This window comes from Typopeltis vanoorti, chromosome 10 (genome assembly GCF_054136105.1).
Source record: "Typopeltis vanoorti isolate ZY-2024b chromosome 10, IOZ_Tvanoo_1.0, whole genome shotgun sequence".
Classification (NCBI taxonomy): domain Eukaryota; kingdom Metazoa; phylum Arthropoda; class Arachnida; order Uropygi; family Thelyphonidae; genus Typopeltis; species Typopeltis vanoorti.
In genome coordinates this window covers 51060970-51080343 of record NC_143558.1, presented here as the reverse complement: position 1 = coordinate 51080343, position 19374 = coordinate 51060970, and the positions used below count along the sequence as shown (strand labels likewise).

The window sequence follows — 19374 nt, the reverse complement described above, 5'->3', positions numbered from 1 at the left end:
AACCCACGCATAAAGTCATTCGCAATTATGGCCCTCCTTTTAAACATTTCACTGTCATACCGTGGCAAAAGACTAATCATTCCAACTCTCTCACTCTTTTCTTTTGCTACCTCAAACAATTCATTCAGGTCTTCTATCATTTCCATTTTATCTCCTTTCAAATCATTTGTACCTGCCACAACAATCATTTCTTTCACCCTTTCCTTTTGCTCTCTAATAGACTCAGTTACGTCCTTTATGGTCGCACCAGGTTGGTACGATTTTGTCAAATCCTCTACTAACACACCTCGTACTAACGAGTCTCCATACAGCACTCTATCCTTCATTTTGTTCATGTTCACATTCATACGTCTATTTTTCCTGTCATACCTTTTATTATTGGTTGGTTCATTCAGTCTACTTTTGTTCATGCACTCTAGCTGCTGTTTTGCTCTTTCTATCGCACTATTCAACAACGCGATCTCACTCAATGCATCTATCTCATCTTTTTTATTCTCTGAGAAACCATTTATACTATCATTCACACTTTCTACATTCACACTCTCACAATTTTCATGTACAACCTTGCCGTTTCTTGTCATATCCCTATTTCCTTCATTCTGAAGGTTGACAAAAATATCACACTCACGATCCGAAATACACTTCAATTCCTCATTCTCCCTACATTTTCTACACACATTCAATCCTTTATTATCATCTAACCACACTCCGACCGCACTCCGCAAAGCGTACATTTCACAGCTAGTACACTGACTCATTTCTTTTATACTACCGTTCTTTGATAAGGATGGCGAACCTTCATTACTGGCCGCCATTTTCCTTCGCACAGGTGCCATACTTATTTGCAATGTGTTTTGTCAAATTATACGTTATAACACACCAAAAACAGACGCACTAAAATATGCAAGGCAAACAAAACAAAACTACACAATATTAAGTAATTTGTATCGATAACTGAAAATGATACTTATCTTATCTGGAGCTTGCACGAACACTACACATTACGAATTCATCTAACGGCGACTTCCCGACATAGATTACATTATAAAACACTTTAGCACACTAACCACGCTAATAAAGCTCCAATAATATACCAAAATTACACACTTAAGTCCATTACATTGAATCCAAACATCAATAAAATTATATACTTGATTTAATTCTTTATCCAAGTGTAAGCAAACAAGTTTGTACCTGAACTATTTTCAGGACTGGGGCAACTCGTATAAAGAAGCTAATGACTTCACATCACTTGTCTTCTTCTTCTCTTCCGTCTAAGACGATGAGTCTTCCATTGAGCAGGATCTTCCAGTCTTCTCTATTCCTTGCTTTTCGAAAAAGTTCATTATAAGTTCTGCATCCTGAAATTTTCTTTACTGATTTCAGCCAGGTGATTCTTGGTCTCCTGGGTCTTCTTTTTTCAGTTGTCAAATTATTTATTAGGATGTTAGTTAGTCTGTCTGCGTCCATGCGTGCAGCGTGGTCGAATCATCTCAGTTGTTGTTTTATAACTTTTTCTAACATGGTTTTCTTATACGGGATACGACAACTTCCAAACCACGTCGCCAACGATATTAGACTCGATGTGGCTTGTGTTCTGACCAAAGCAAAATCACTAAAAACCAACATGCCCAATAAGGAAATTAAATCTCTGCAGGAATTAAAGAAAAACAAGGAAATAATAATCACCTAAGTGGATAAAGGGAACGCCACAGTATTGCTTAACCAAAAGGATTACACAGGTAAGCTGAATGCTCTATTGTTAGATCAGGCCACTTACCTCCTTATCGAGTACAATCCCATCAACTCACAAATTAGAAAACTCCGCAGACCCCTTAAGAAGGTCACTAACAAATTAAAACCGCTTAACTCCATACCCCCCCCCCCGTATATATGGACTCCCAAAAATACATAAAGAAAATGTGCCATTACGTCCCATAGTGGATGGCATTGATTCCCCCACATACAAACTAGCTAAACATTTGGCCAAAGCCCTCACACACACACTATACTGGCAACACACCTTCACACATAAAAAACTCAGCCCACTTCAAAGCCAGCATAGAAAACCTTACACTCAAACACACTGATGTAATGGTCAGTTTTGATGGCTCCTCCCTATTCACAAATGTCCCACTCAAAGAAAATTAGAGCTAATCCAAGCTAAATTTCCTCCCGATATCACAGCCCTATTTCAGTTCACAATGAACTCAGGCTATTTTGTTTGGCAAGGAAAATTCTACAAACAAATAGAGGGGACAGCCATGGGTTCTCCACTCTCCTCACCTTTGGCTAACTTTTACATGAAGACTTTTGAAGAGAAAGCTTTAAACTCTGCCCCACAAAAACCAACCATATGGCTTTGCTCTGTTGATGTGTTCGCTATTTGGCCACATGGCTCTGATGCACTCCTCTCCTTCATAACACACTTAAACAACCAACACCCCAGAATCAAGTTCACCCTGGAAGAAGAAAAACACAACTGCCTTCCTTTCTTATACACACTAGTCACCCGCCAGCCTGATGGAACCTTGGTTTTCTCAGTTTATAGAAAACCCACCCATATAGGCAGATACATTCACCAACAATCCCACCACCCCTCCTCACAACAATATGGAGTTATTAAGACACTACACAACAGGGCTAAACTTATCTGTTCAAATGACAATGCCCTAACCACAGAACTAAACCACATTCTCAACACTTTCTTAGCCAACAGCTATCCCCCCCCCCAAAAAAAAATCCAAAAAATATTGAAACCAATAAGCCACAACCCCCCCCCCTCTACAGACCATATAAAAAATTGGTATCCCTTATCCGCTCCACTAAAGACCCCCAGACCTACCTGATGTATACCAGGTCGCTTGCAGCTGTAAGCTGTCCTACTTTGGCGAAACAAGCAGATAGCTAATATCAGAATTTCAGAACACAAGGACTACATTCGGTTTCACCAATACAGCCACTCTGGTCTTGCAGACCATGTGCTGGATACCTGCCATAGAATACGGTGGAAGAAAGCCACGATAATACACCGTAGTAAATTCAAATATGGAATCAGCCTCAGTCCTAAGAAACAATCCAAACCTCAACAAATTTGGTTGCATGAGACTGTCCCAAATTTGGGAAACCTACATCAGAAGAACTTCAGTCTAATTGGCCAAGAATACCAACAATGCCTGCTAGGGGGCACATCAGGACTTTTAGGAGAAAGAATAGCTTCCTGCTTCGTTCCTCATTTACTGTGTGTTGTGCTTGCATGCACGTGCCTTGTATTTAAGTTCCTGTTGTTGGTCTTTAAGGTCTATTGTTGAATAGTTTCCTCAAAATCCAGATTGTTCAGTGCCTATCAGTTCTTCATAGGTGCTTTTTTAATCTGTTTTGCATAATTCTTATGAATATTTTATAGGTGCAGGAGAGTAAATTGATTGGTCTGTAGTTTCTGCAATCTCTTTTGTCTCCTTTCTTGTGTATTGGGATGATCTTTCCAGTTCTCCAGTCATTTGGTATCTCTCCTGTTTCTAGTATTTTGTTGAATAGAATTGTTAAATATTCTACTGATGTGCTGTCTCCATATGACCACAGTTCAGTACGGATAGTGTCAACACCTGGTGCTTTGTTGTTTTCCATTTGATTTATTGCATATCTAACTTCTTTTAAAATTTTTGGGTGATCATTATTTTCTTCTGTTGTTGGTATTGTAGTTTTATTTCCTTGATGAAAGATAATCTTAAAATGGTTCAACCAGATTTTCCTTATCTCTTCAATATCCCAGGTTTCAGTCATCTTGTTGTTTATCATTGTTACTGCTTTTGCTGAGAATTCCTTTATGATTTCTCCTGTAGCATCACGGAAAACTTTTAGGCTGTTTTGTTGGCATTTTTTAGCTTTTTCTTCTAGCCATTTTTCTTTGGCTTTTTTTCCACAGGTTATCAACTTTATTTTTTAGTGCTCTGTATTTTTCTCTATTCTCTTCGTTGCTTTCTTGGTTTACAAGTATCTTGGCCTCTCTTTTTTGTTCTATTGTGGTTAAGATTTCTTGGGTTATCCACCGATTGTTTATTTTGGGTTTGTTACCTAGAATATCTTTTGCAATTGATAACACTGTTTCTTTTCCTTCTTCCCAGTATTTTCCATTGTTCTGAGCAATGGACGGTTTTAATCTCAGGCACATCTGTTCTAAAAATTGACTTCTCATTGAACTGTCTTTTAGTTTTGATAGATTGAATCTTTCTTCTTTACTGATATTATTTTTTCTGTTAAATTTTATTTTCACTTCGGCAGTTAATATTTCATGGTCTGTGTCAAAATCGAAACTAATCTTTTCCATTGTTTGTTTGTTTATGATGATATAATCTATACCATTATTTATATTACTATCTGGGAATGACCATGTATATTTATTATTAGGACAATAAAACAATGTGATTGCAATCATTAGATCATTTGCTATACAGAAGTGTAGTAACTGTTCTCCTCTGTTGTTAAACTCTCCATATCTAAATTGTCCTTTCACATCTTTTTTGTCTGCTACGAACTGCTACGAATTTTAGCATCACTTGCCTTAATATCCCATAATGCAAAGCAAATCTCCTTGGATTAAAGAATTAAACCAAGTATATAATTTCTTGGTATCTTTAATTTACGTGGAGAATTGTTGGGTGAATGGAATACATTACCTGGAATATGTTGTTAATGCAAGAAATGTTTAAGGATTTTAAGATTCAGTAGGATAGATATGTTGTCAGTTGAATGAACCTTCCACGATGAGTCTGCCGACTCCATAGAGGGTGTAATAATAATAAAACATTTAAAAAACTGTTCTAAGTTATGGCTCCATTTCTCTTTGTTGCTTTTATGGCATGAGAAAAAGTTTGTCTCAGATAATAGGCCTTAAACATAGCAGTGATATACTTTGATCTACTGGCTGCAATAATGAGGATGTGTTAGGTGAAAGAAAAAGGATTTTTACATTTTCATGCAAGTCAGAAATAGTAGTAGGATGACCTGATGCATTGTCTATTAACAACAACAACATTTTAAAATCCATATATAAAATAATATACAAAATTCATACCTTTGCAGTAATGTTCGACTGTGGGACAAAAATAAGTTGTAAACCATTCTCAGACATTTGTCATGTAACCCATGCTTTCTTATTTGATCAGTATATTACAGAAAAAGCAATTTTATCATGGTCCTTAAGAGCCTGTGAATTTTCAGCTTGGTAAACAAGCAAAGTCTTTAATTTAAAGTCATCAGATGCATTTCCACTTAATAAAAGTGTCAAATGGTCTTTTGAAATTTTTTATCGACATTGCAACTTTTCCTTTTCTGCTAAATAACTGAGGAAAGGTATCTCCTTCCAAATTAAATGATTTGTCAACATTAAAAATTTGTTCAACCTTGTAGCATCCTTTCACAAATCACTTCTTTTAACTCACTGGGAAATTTTGCAGCAGTATTATCACCATTAGCACTTTCACTTACAATTCAAACATTACGCACACATGCTTTTTAAAGTTATAAAACCAGCCACGACTTGCTGAAAAAATTTCTTCTTCTTTATCTCCACTTTCTTCTGTTTTCTTTACCACCTTATGGAAACTTGTTGCTTAGCTTGAATTATCATCTGATTGAATGGTATATGTGTGAATTTTTTTTCTGATTGCAGTCTTCAATTCATATCATTAAAGGCATTCGATTTTATCCACTGTATAACTTCTATATTATATAGTGAAACCTGAGGTATTCATAACTAAAAATTCACATGTGTACCACAGTAATTAAATTTTAATAATATGTAGATATTTCGTCTTAAGTATCTTAAGACATCATAGTACAGTTATTACAAACCATACTAGGAATTATATTCAAAGGAACAGTTATTCCAGAGCACACAAATTTTGTTCCTCTGAAGAATATTTAAAACAAGAATTGAAAATTATTAAAGATACAGTCTTATTAAATGGATACAATCCGCAAACAACTCAAAAAATCATCAGCCACTTCCTTACACATGAACCCAGAGAAGAAAAAGAAGCCCATAGGACTCCTATACCATATATCAAAGGTATCTCTGAATGTCTGTCAAAAAGTATAAAGAAACAAACTCGCTACTAACTATAAACCAATCAACCAGATCCACAATTTGCTACCTTCTCCAAAAGACAAACTGTCACCTATGATGCTACCTGGTGTATATGAAGTTCCATGTTCTCATAAGATGTTGTACTATGGACAAACAGGAAGATCTATAAGTAAATACATATCTGAGCATCAAGACCACATTCATCTGATCAAACCTCACAAATCTGGCCTCGCTCAACATGCAGTTGAAAACCCTAACCATAGGATCCAATGGAAAAACACCAAGCTGCTACATAGATCCTTATATAAACAAGAGCATTTATATAAAGAAAGTGCTGAAGCCTTAAGTCACAGACCCAATCTTAACCGCAATGATTGTCCCACTATTCCAAAGGTCTGGGAAATTATTATCCTCAATTGTATAAAATAAATTTATCGGATATATTTTAACTCAATTTTAAATTTACAGCCGAATTTTTTAGTCCTCAAGCACGCTACTGCACATAGAGGAATTCCAATGTAAGCATGCTCACTAACTGTTCTTTTTAATGTAATTCTTAGTATTGTTTGTAATAACTGTACTGATGATGTCTTAAGATACTTAAGAAGAAATATCTACATATTATTAAAATTTAATTACTGTGGTATACGTGTGAATTTTTAGGTATAACTTCTATGTTTGCTATTCCATGTTTTTTGATTTGCTCTTTCTTCTCAATTAGTGTTAGTACTGATGACATGTTCATTCCTTTGTCATGTGCAGTTTTAGCATACAGTGTTCCTTCTCTATGGTGTTCTATAATTTGAACTTTTTGTTCCAGTGTTAACAATTTTTCACAAGCTTCATTGCATTTCCTCATCCCACTCATAACTGTGTATAAAAGGTTACTAGTATGTAATAATAAAAAAAAAAAAAAAATTGTAGAGTGAACATGACTTTGCTATGGCAAACCTGAAATAATACTAAAGCATACATCAATGCAGCTGTTAATGTGGTATGCTAAATCACTGCAGTATACTGTTTTAGTAGGTTTGGTATATTGGTAATGTAGTACAGTACAGTACAGTGCTCTACTACTGTTAAAAAATTTTTTAATTGTCAAAAATTATAAATTTTTATAAATAATAAATAATAGCATTTGGAAAAATAAATTATATTTAAGTGGTGAGTAAGTTATTTTTATTATCTAGCTAAGTAAAATTGGTTAAAACAGAAGAAATTAGAGAGTGGAGAGTATGGCAGCAGAGGGACTGATGATGAATGAGCAGGAAGTATGGGAGGAATTAAGTAAACTTGATGTTAATAAGGCAATAGGATTTGACAGTATATCATCACATGTCTTCAGGGAATGCCATATGGAATTAATTGAACCTTTGGCACAACTATTTAAGATGAGTCTTGCAACAGGGCAAGTCTAACAGGAATAGGAAGTGGAGAAAATTGTTTCATTTCATGAAGGAAAAATTGTTTCACTTCACGAAGGGAGGGGGATAAGACTGAGGCTACAAATTATAGGCCAATCATGTGTTGCTGTTAATGTATTTGAGAAGTTGGTGAGGACTAGGATTCAGAAATGGGTTGATAGTAGCAGTATTCTTTATTATGGTCAGCATGGGATTGTTAGGGAGGAAAGTCACTAGTGGAGTGCCACAGGAATCTGTTTTGGGACTATTATTATTTAACTTGTACATCAATGATATTGGAATCAGTTTAATTGAAGATATGCAGCTATTTGCCAATGATGCAAAGTTGGGAAATGCTATGAAAAGTAGTACAGATGTTGTCACCTTGCAGGAGGATCTGAATAAACTATGTGAGTTGGTAGATGAGTGGGGCTTCCATTTAATGTTGCAAAGTGCAAGGTCTTGAAATTTGGTAGACAAGGTTGGGATGCAGAGTATACAGTTAATAGAAAAATGGAAGGAGGTGAAGGAGATGAGCGATCTGAGAATGATAGTGGACAGAGGGTTGAAGTTTATTGTTCACACTGCTAAAATTGTAAGAACATTCCAATGGATTATGACAATAACGAGGAGGATATTGACATGCAGAAGCAAAGAGGTTACGGTTCCCCTGTATAAGGCTTTGATCAAGTCACATAGAGACTACTGTGCATAGACCTTGTTTTCAGGGGGATGAGGATGTATTGGAGAAAATCCAGAGAAGGTTGACTAAGTTAGTATCAGGTCCATGGAATGTCAGATATGAGGAGAGACTGAGGGAATGCAACTTACAGAGTCATGGAAAAAGAAGAAGAAAAAGAAGAGGAGATAAGATTGAGACATATAAGTTGGTGAGGGGTTGTTACTGGATTAATGTGGAGAAGAGATTTTATAGTGTAGAGGGAGGCAAGGGTAGAACCAGAGGCTATCCATGGAAGCTGTATAAAGAAGATATGAGCAGAGGAGTGAGAAAAAGATTCTTTGCATGGAAAGTGATTGGTGAGTGAAATGCATTGCCTGAAAGTGTGCTGAATGCAGAAACTGTGAACTGGTTCAAGGCATGGCCCAATGATCTTTTGGCATGAGAGAGCATAGATCTTCTGTGATGAGTCCTTTGACTCCATGGAGGCCAGATATTAATCACCATCATCATCAAATTCTTGGCATATACCCCTAAGGGATGTACAGGATATGATGGTACTACAAGAAAAATTTACATCATTACTAACTTCCTATCTACAATTTTCCTCCAAATCAGTCCGTTACCTGTCAAGACTCCATCATTATCAGATCTTATATTTCTATCTTCTAAGGCACTTTTTAGTGTATCAATCCACCTGTATCTTGATCTTCCTCTGGGTCTTTTTCCTGACAGCTGGGCAAAGAACACTTGTTTTGCTAATCTTTCCTTCTCTCAGATGTATGGTCACTTAAACAGGCTCTGCTAATGCATTCCTGGATGCTGACAACGTCAAGTTCTTTCCTAATACCCTTGTTTTTAATATGATATTGCCATTGATGCCATCTGTTCACACCCCTATCTCATATCTGTGGTCTCTAGTCTTTGGTCAAGTGTTTTACTTCTAACCCAGCTCTCAGATCCATAAGTTAAAACTGGTTTGAACACTGTCTTGTATACAGCTAATTTAGTGTTTTGACTAATATCTCTCTTATTCCATATAAATTTATTCAGTTGACTTCCTACCATACCAGCATTGTTGATTCTTTTGTCTATTTCCATATTTACCATTTTCACTAAAAATCGTGCATAGTAGCTGAAATGTTTTACTTGTTCTACAGGTTCTCCATTCACTGCGGTTGATATTTTCAATGCTTCTGTCTATTTTCATTGTCTTTGTTTTGTTATTGCTAACCTTCATACCATATCTATTACAAAAGTTATTCAATTTAGTCAGGGAATCTTGCAGACTTCTAGCAGATTTATTTAAAAGTATAACATCATCTGCATAAAGCAAAGAGCTGAGATTAATATCTCCAATTTTGATATCAGGTTCAATACCACTTTCCTTCATAATGTGATCCATATAGATAATGAATAATAGAGAGGACAATGTACATTCTTGTCTGAAACCAGATTTAATATTAACCTCCCAACCGAATGAAATATTCAACACTCCCTAGCTTTTTTCATGGATCAAAACTTCGTCGGCATTCTACCTTTTATCATGCCATTACCTTCCTCAGCCGTTAATCTTGTTACGGCTATTCTATAGCCATTAGTGGATTAACTGTTGCTGAGTGACCTTTGTGTCCCCCCCCCCCCGTCTTTACGTCTATTGTGTTGCTTAGAATTTCATTTACTGTCCTAAGTTATTTGACCTTTCTTGCCTCTAAAATGATTTATTGTGTCTCTTCCCAAAAATTGAAACGAATTTTACATATGCGAAAAAAATCAATCCTGAAATGACCACTGATCAGCTTTTGCAATGAATCTATTTAGTGATAGTAAATTTGGCGCATTTTATTCTACAAATCAGAGCACCGGAAGAGTTGCACTGATTGTTCTTTCACTTTATGTATAATAATTGAATAATTTTTTTTCGAAGTTTAGAATTTTCGAATGTTTGCTTTGAAAATATTATGTCAAATATTTATATTTTTAAATAATATTTATTGAAATAAATATGTCCTTTTTCTTTCGTTTCTAGCAAAATAGCATTATATGGATCATCACATTTCAGTTTTAGAAACGATTTTTTGTTATTCATAAAGACAAAATAAAAAAAAATGTTAAAACGCTAAATTGCATTACTCGGTTTCCGATTGGTAGTCTTTTTGGTATCAAAAATTTACATCCAATGATATTTTAGCAGTGATTCTCCGCCTTCGTCATTTATTTATTTATTTGTATTATGCATATTACGATAATATCTAGTGCGTAACCTCGTAGATATGTTGAAAATATAATGTGTAAAATATCATATACGGAATGATTCAACATTTTTTGCTCATTTTGAAGATTTTCTAATGCTTCCCCCCCTCCTTATTCTCTCGTGGAATTCAATTGCATAACTACTCTAAATTTCTATACAGGTTTGAAAGCTTTTCTAGACAGCATTCAAAATCAATTACTTCATTTTACCATTTTGACAAAAGATATACGGCAATCAGATTGTATCGTGAAGCTTCTAATTCTGGTCTATTTATTTGCAATCTAAAACCAGCTGTTCTACCGTCCGCTGAGATTATGTGAAATTTTAGAAATAATATGCTATATTTTCACCATGCAAAATTGTTTATATGCAAACACCACAAAAGAAATTTCAGTAGTATTATTTGTGTTTGTTTTTCTTTAAAAAAATCTAAATATTAATTCTTCTGCTGCTGGAAGCTATTTCTGAAATAATCTACGTCTTATAAATACTTGGTAATATTCTCTTAGCTGGAGGAAAAGTTGAAGGCTTATTACTCTCAGTGCTATTGAGAAGAAAGGGGAGAACACTAAATGCCTCAGGCTGTAGTGCAGAATATGTCAAGAATGTCTTGTTTCCTTTTCGATTGTTGATTATCTATATCCTAACAGAAATACTGATATTTCGTTTACATGCTTATACATTATTTATGCCAAAATAATTGCTTAATTTATAATGATCAGTTTCACTTTTATTATCAAAAATTAGAAATTAAATCATACAATTATCTTGAAAAAGAGGATTTCAATTATTTTCAAAGAAAAGGTGCATATGCGTTTCATAATGTTTTTATTGGGGAGGGGGGGAAGGTATAGACCTAATCAATCTGCGGATATTTCAGATAATTTATTTCATAAATTGTTCGCAAGACAGCTGTTACAAATCACTTGGGGAACATACCCATTCATTTTAGTGTAAAATAGTAGCAAAGGTTCAGTTACTTTAGATATGTAATCTAGAAGAAAATGTTATGTCTGCTGAGATTAGAATCTTACGTGAATAATTTTTTTGACATGATTTCTCTATTCGTTATAATGTAACCAATTTCCAGATTTTTTCCCTCCTGCAGACTTCATGTTATATGCAGTGATTTCTTCTTTGTACTACAAGAAAAAAAAATCAGATAACAGGAGAAAAATATATAGTATTTTCTTTTCCACTCGCTGAATTTACAATGTTCTTTCTTTGTGTTTTGAAGAGAAAGTGCAAATGACTTTTTTCTTACTATTTTTGCCATTATAACATCTCGTATAATTATAAGAGTGACATTTTACCGTTTTTCTCCCACATGAGAAACAGAAATAAGGTAGTAATATTGTTGATTCTGCCAAACTTCATTGTAGCAGAAATTTTTATTACAAAACTTTGTAATATATATATATATATATATATATATATATATATATATCTCCGAAACAAGAAATTTGGAACACATATCACATCAATGTTGAGTGTTGGCAAGGTTAAAATGTTCCCGTTATTATTTATATATTTCATTTATTAACTAGGGGGGCTATGCCCAACCCCCCGTGTTCCGGTATGGTAGACCAGTTCTCCTTCAATTGTGATAACTCAAAAGGGGGTTCCGCCCCTGAATTCTGATGACTCGAATTTTGAAGACTTGACACTCAGGGTAGCCCCTGAGTTTCAAAACGTTTCGATAAACATGACATAAAAAGGCTTATCATTTTATATATATATATAGGGTAGATTTTATTTCATTATTTTTTATTGTTTTGATGAAATACTTTACCTGGAATACTCTTTCCAGTTTCTCTGTGTCATAAAAAGAACTTAAAAATTAGCCTTCAAGATGAAAAAGAAACAGTGCATTCGGGTATCCCTCTATCAATATTTGTAGTCCTGAAAAGGACTGTTTTGATGGCCTTGAAAACAAAAGTTTTTTATTTCATACTGTTCAGAATTTGAAATTCTTGAACAGCATGGAACACCTTGAAGCAAGGGTAAACACACAAAGCAGTTTTACACTCAGGGCACCAGATTTTTGTTTCCTTTCTGATATTTTTTTTATTACATACATAATATTTGAGTGCAGGTTTTTTTTTTATTAGCCATTGGTGGTAGATTTTTGGGATAATGGTTGGAGTTAGCAGCGTTCACCCTCAGATGTCTGGCAGGATTTCCTGTTTTTCTGCTTGCTGAAGAAGGTGCATGTGCATGCAGCAATGCTTTCACAATTTCTATTCTGTATTCTAGATATGTTATGATAGACAAACATTTTTTCTTGTACAGGAGGAAACTGTTCCAAATAACAAAATCCAAACACTTCAAATTTCAAATAACATGTCCAAACACTTTTTTGTAATATTTTTTATGCTGTTTCCTCATTACAGAGTAGAATGATAGCTGCTGATCGCACCTGTCGACTCAACCCATAGTGTTGTTGTATGCACACACAGCAATGGGTTTTTCTTTCTTCAAACCATGCTTCTCCACGGATTCCGTTGATGGATTGTGCAGGGAAGATAGTAGAAAAACATATTTTTTAGCTTTCCAACGTAGTGCAAAGACTTTCTCTCACTGATAAGTTCGGATTTCCCCCTTCGATAGTTTTCCTGAAGCCAGATCTCGCCTTTTTGCATTTACAGTACCATAACTATCTGTACGATGCTGTAAAAGCAAATCAGCGAGTTCAGGACACATATATAGTTATTATCCATTATAATGCAGTAACCTTTCCCCAGTAAAGAGTCTAGTAACTGCATTACTGCACGCATCGACAAGGGGAGATCCGAATATTTATCGTACTCGATTACAGTTTGCTTTCCCGTATAAGGTTTGAAATCCCGAAGATATCCACTTTCCGATTCGCAAAGCATAAAAAATTTTACTCCATACTTCGCTTTCTTTTTGGGAATATACTGCTTACATTTCAGTCCACCTTTGAATGGCATAAGGCTTTCATCGATACTCAAGTCTCTCTCAGGAATGTAGAGTGATCTACATTTTTGACGGATTTTCATCAGATGTTCTTCTTTTCAAAATGAAATTCAATTTTATCCTGCTCAAGACTAAATGGTGATTACTTCCAATTTCAAATCCTTTGTACACTCTGGTGTCCTGCACTAGGATGAAAATATGACTATCAACAATAACACAGTCAATGAGACTTTTCTTATTCCTTATTAAAATTAATACCTTATTAATTTTAATAAGGTATTAATAATAATAATAATAATAATAAAATTTTATAATCACTTCAAACTGCAGTGCACCTGTTCTTTGTAAACCTTGCTGGCATAGCTTAATTACTGGCATAAATGTAAAAAAATTGCCTTTTTAAAATGTTTTATTGTATTTTTACATTAATGCTGGTGAATGTCAAAACTGTCAACATGTAGTTTACTGAATTCACACTACTTATGAGATCCTAAAAAAGGAAACAAAATGTTTTGATAAGTGATATGCTGAAAAATGCAAGAAAAAAAAACTACAGTTTCTTATTTTAAAAAAGCTGTCTGTGCTGAAGGGATGTAGAAAATAGAATGGAGCAATTTTTTTTTTCACAAGAGTGGAAGAAATGCTTCAATAAAAGATTTGTGGATTCAACTAGGTGTAGGGCAGAAAGAGCACTTGGAACACCTAAAGCAGGTGGCCATCATCTGGAAAAAGATTAGCTTGCTGAAAATGCAAATAAGAAATCAAAAAGTATACATCTACCTTGAGCATTAAAATGACAGTAAAAAAATCAAATATTGAGCAATCTGGAAAGTTGTGATTAATTTTAAAATCCTCTGAAACTGTGGAAGAGCCTCCGTAGCTCAGTCAGTATAGATAAAGCCCTTTGGTCGGAAAGACCTGGGTTCGATTCCCGTCAGTGACGTGAGGAAACTTGTCTCATATAAACTGGCCCCATGAACACACATGAATACGTCCCAGCCATATGCTGGTCCCAAGCCCAGATAAGACGGGGGGGGTGGGGGGTGGGGGTGGAAGCAATGGTGAACTACACTGTAAAAATCTCACCAGGAATACTTTTTATGGGTAATACCTATAAAGTCACCTACAGTCAGAAACGACTGAAAGGGAAAACCAGTGGAAACTGTGGATCTGCCAAATAAAAATGGCCATTATAATTAATAGGATATGCTAGGAAAAATCTAAAAAAAAAAAAAATTATCTTCTAGCTAAAGGATTAACCAAATAAAAAATCATATTCATCCAAATACAAAATTATGCAGTTTCAATTTATTTTATAATTTGATGATTTCATATGGAATGATCCATAAGACAAAGGATAATTGAATATTACTTACTTTGATCTTGAAAACCAGTAAGATTTCTTATCAAAGAAAGAACAGAGCTCTTTGATGCAAGATGAAACTCCTGTATTATTCAAGTTACAATATGTATGAATAAATGGTAAGATACAACTGCATGCATAAATATAAGAACTCAGTTTACATTGTATTCTGAACTGCCATCTACTATAATGCACCACAGTGTCTAACCATTAATGAAAAATAAATAAAATAAAACAAATAAAATAAAATAAACTGATGATAATAATAACAACAACAACATTGGTCCTATTTCATTAAAAAAAAAAAAAGTATGAGTTATCATCAGTAACTCAACAAGACCTGAAAGTATATATATATGTGAGATGCAATAGACACGGAGTCTTCCTAAAACTATTATTCTCATGTTAAATACTGTTTTCCTACTACTATTTTCCAACTGATCATTTCTCTACTTCACATATTTTCTAATTGGTGTTTTAGTTAATATCTTTCAGTTTCTTGTTTCCCTTCCTGAAACAGTAGTTGAATTTAACTCAAGACATATAGGAAATTAATAAAAAAAAAATGTTTTAGGCTAATCCCTCGATGAGTCTTTGGACTCCCTGAAGGTGTTACGTAATAATAATAATAATAAATATGAAATCTTTTTACTTTCATAAATTGAACAAACACCAGCAAAATTCTACCTTTTATTCTTCCCATGTGCAGTTTTCTGGTATTGGCAGTCTACTATCTATATCGTTAACCTAAAATCCATTGCCATCTTCCTCTATTTGAACCATGCCTGCCATGCAGCAGTCAGTCAAATATCTTTGTGAAGTCCAGATAACTGCAAAGGACTCTTTCTACTCTTTCATTAATGCAACTAACTCACCACTATTCTAAAATGTAAGAAAACTGATTAAGCAAGAACTATTCCTTAGTAAACTCAGAGCGATCCTTCATAAAGAACCCAATGTTTATTGATCCAATTTTAACACCTCTGAAGGGATAAAATCATTATCCCTCAGAATTAGAGGTTGATCTAAAATTGAAAAATCTATCTTTGCACCACTTTCTTATGCAGTGATAATATTTTACCTCCTTCCAGACGTTTCTCATTGCAAGTTCATTAATCAGTAAGGCTAAGGTCACAGTTAACTTTTTTAGCATCTTCCTAAAATGTACACAATGATGCTTTCTCACCATCGACCACTGCTCAATGTTATCCTCTGTGACTATCACCTTTTCCATATCAAACAATGAAAGAACTCTTTTAGATTTTCTTCTATCAGAATGGCCAATCTTTTTTTTCCTTGCATTATGTCCTTGCTTGCCATCCTAAAATGACATTTTTACAAGCCTGACATATAACTGTAAGGTGGATATCTATAATGAATACCTTAAAAGCTGATCTTCACACCATTCTCATCTCATGGGAGGAAGATAAAATAATCAATTTCAATCCTTCCAAAATGCAATTATGTCTCATTACTTGATAAAAAGAATTTACCCTTAGTTACCTTTAATACCAATCAGATCCCTCAATCAAAAAAGGGATTTCTCTTCTTAGAATAATAAAGCATTAAGCTTCTTTTTGCATAAACATATCATATCTACATTATTCAAAAGTTACACTTTCTTTTTCAAGTTGCTGCTGTATATCCAAACAACTATTTACCTTGTACAAATCTGATTAGATATGGAATACTACTGCTCTCTCTCTCTTTCTTTCTTCAGCAAATCATTACACTCTAGCACACAGATACTTAGTTTCTACTATGTACTTTTCTATACATGCTCCCATTATTATCACTATTGATAGAAACCTGAAATTTAGGGGACATATTGCAAAGGTGGTGAAGGTAACACAGAGGATTGCTGCAATAATGAGAAGGACACTGACCTGCAGAGATAAAACCGTTATCATTCCATTGTATAAGACCCTGATCAGACCACACTTGGACTATTGTTCTCAGATTTGGTCCCCAGGATTTGAAGGGGATAAATTAACTGTGGAAAGGGTACAAAGGCAGATAACAAAGATGATTTCAGGATTGTACAATGATAGTTATGAGGATCGGCTGAGGGAATGTGGACTGCAGAGTTTGATGGATAGAAGAAGGAGAGGTGATATGATTGAGACTTTTAAACTGTTGACATTGGGGAGTTCTTTCGCTTGGTTGAACAGCAGGAATGAGTCATGACAAGGGGGCCATTCCTGGAAGTTACGAAAGGAAACTGTGAGAAAGAGGGTGAGGAATGGTTTCTTTGCATGGAGGGTGGTTGAACCATGGAATGCATTGCCTGATGGAGTGGTGAGAGTGAGAAAGGTCAATGAGTTCACGAAGTGGTATGATAGACTTTGTGCTTCTTAGGGGGGGGGACCTCCTCTCGATGAGTCTTGATAGACTTTGTGTTTCTTAGGAAGGACCTCCCACGATGAGTCTTTCGACTCCATGGAGGCCTGAATAATAATAATAATAATAATTGTTGTTTGCACATAATGCAGGAATGCTATTTGGATTAGAAGATGATAATATGAATGAGACACATAGTTGGTAAGAAGTTTGTACTAGATAAATGTGAACAATATTTTTTGGGGGAATGAAAAGCATTTTATTTATTTTTTCATGAAGGGCGTCTGATGAGTGTGATGAATTATTATTATTATTATTCAGGCCTCCATGGAGTCAAAAGACTCATCGTGGGAGGTCCTTTCTAGGAAACACAGTCTATCATACCACTCCTTGAACTCAATGACTGTTCTTGCTCTCACCACTCTATCAGGTAGTGCATTCTATGGTTCAACCACCCTCCATGCAAAGAAACTACTCCTCACCATGCTGAATGCAGTAGTGAATGAGTTCGAGGCAGTTTGATAATAAATGTCATAGTGAGGATTTGATGATAAGTCTTTTGATTCCATGTAGGTCTGATGTTAGTGATAAATTAATGATAAAAATTCCAGTAATCCTGTTCAAAATGTGCTAAACTTTGAACAGCAAATCAGTCATTATCTGTTGTTGATCCAACTTCAAGCTCTTTACAGTAACTATCTCCTCTTCCTCCATTTTATCCATTCAGGATTCTTATGTCCTAGGAAAAACACTTTTCTATCACTGAAACTATCATCTGCTTATAACAAATATCATCAGAAATTCTCATGCTTTGGTGAGTGAGACTGTTATATAGAAAAATATATAAGATATACCCTAATGAAAGAAACATTGGGACCTGCCTTCTATTCTAGAATGAAATATACTGATATGTATGTTTTTAAGCTTGCTATACAGTTGTATACTGACATGTATATTCCTGTATTCCATAGACTATAAACTATGTAAATACATAAAATAAATCAATCCTCTAATGCCTTTTATTCCTGAAAGGGAGAGCACATAACAGATATATCCCTAAAGTCAATAACACATTTGTATACTCTCAAAGGTATGGACTTCAGGACTCCAAAAGACATGCTATCATATGATGCCATATCAGTGGACTATCTGTTCATGAATGCAATGTCCAAGATCAGCCATAGGTGATATTATCAACCAAAGGAAATGTAAGAGGCTAAGAGACCATACAGGTATGAAAGATGGTGTGAGACTCTCAGTCCAATGGAAATTATTAGGAGTTCAGGGATTCAGGGAGAATATACGGGAGTTCAGGTTAGTAGTAAGACAACACAAAATAAACAGCTGCAAATAAGCCAAACATACCCTACCAAATAACATCATCCGTGAGAGCATTGAGTTCAAAACTATATAAGTAATTCAAAGCTACCACTGAAATGCTATGTTGTTCAACTCAGTGTAACAGTCTCATTTAAACCAACTTTGGTAAGTGTACAATGCAATGCAACAATGAGTCACACATCTGGCATGTTGATACTATGCTCATCATACAATTTAAGCCCATTCTTGCATTAACTTGCAAGAATGGACTTTATGCAAAAAAAAACTTGCATTAACTCTGTTAATCCAAGTTTTTCTTTTTTTTTTTTTTTCCAAATTTAAACCAGAAAATATATATAATAAGTCATAGGAAACTGGTTAAATAAAATTTTTTTCTTAATTTTTTCCCTTGATGTTTATTATTTGTGGTCATTACTAGATAAGCCATAATGGATAACTCATACCGCAGAAACCTGAAGTCGGACCATGTAAAAACTTGACTTTCCCAGAGTCCTGATCTAAGCCTAATGAACACCTTTGGGAAAAGCTGTAACACCAGGTGCAGGCCAGAACAGTGCATCCAGTAAGGGAGCATGAACTGGCGGTCATGTTGAAGGAAGAATGGTCAAAATTCCAGATGGTAATATAGACTGGAATGAAAAGATAGTGTGTCTGGGGCAAAGAGAATGAATTTCTTGAGCTCTTGCGACACAACTACTTTTAGAGAACATGTAATGCAGGATACCTATGGATACAGAATCTTGGATTTGATCATCTCGTAAGATGATGTCATTTTAAGTGAGATGCTGAATTTCCTTCTATGTGAAGAGAATGACTATGAGGTGATCATCATGCTGGTGGACAACCATATGAGGACAGCATCTTTTCCCTGTCAGGAAAAGCTGGTGAACTACAAAGCAGCTGATTACAGAAAGCTCAGAACTACAGCATTGAATGAGGAGTTAGGCAAACCGAAAATAAATGCTG

General features: G+C 34.9%; 1 protein-coding gene across 2 annotated transcripts in view; it reads right to left on the bottom strand.

The window, feature by feature from the left end:
* LOC150102412 (uncharacterized) overlaps nt 1-19374 on the bottom strand; it is a 261771-nt gene that overhangs the window by 48092 nt on the left and 194305 nt on the right. The window contains exon 8 of one of the 2 annotated variants that reach the window (XM_090399631.1): nt 14741-14810. The exons of the other annotated variant lie outside the window; for it this stretch is intronic. Within the exon in view, the coding sequence (XP_090255757.1) occupies nt 14741-14810 (70 nt within the window). The remainder of the gene's footprint in view (nt 1-14740; nt 14811-19374) is intronic. 2 annotated transcript variants of the gene reach the window in all.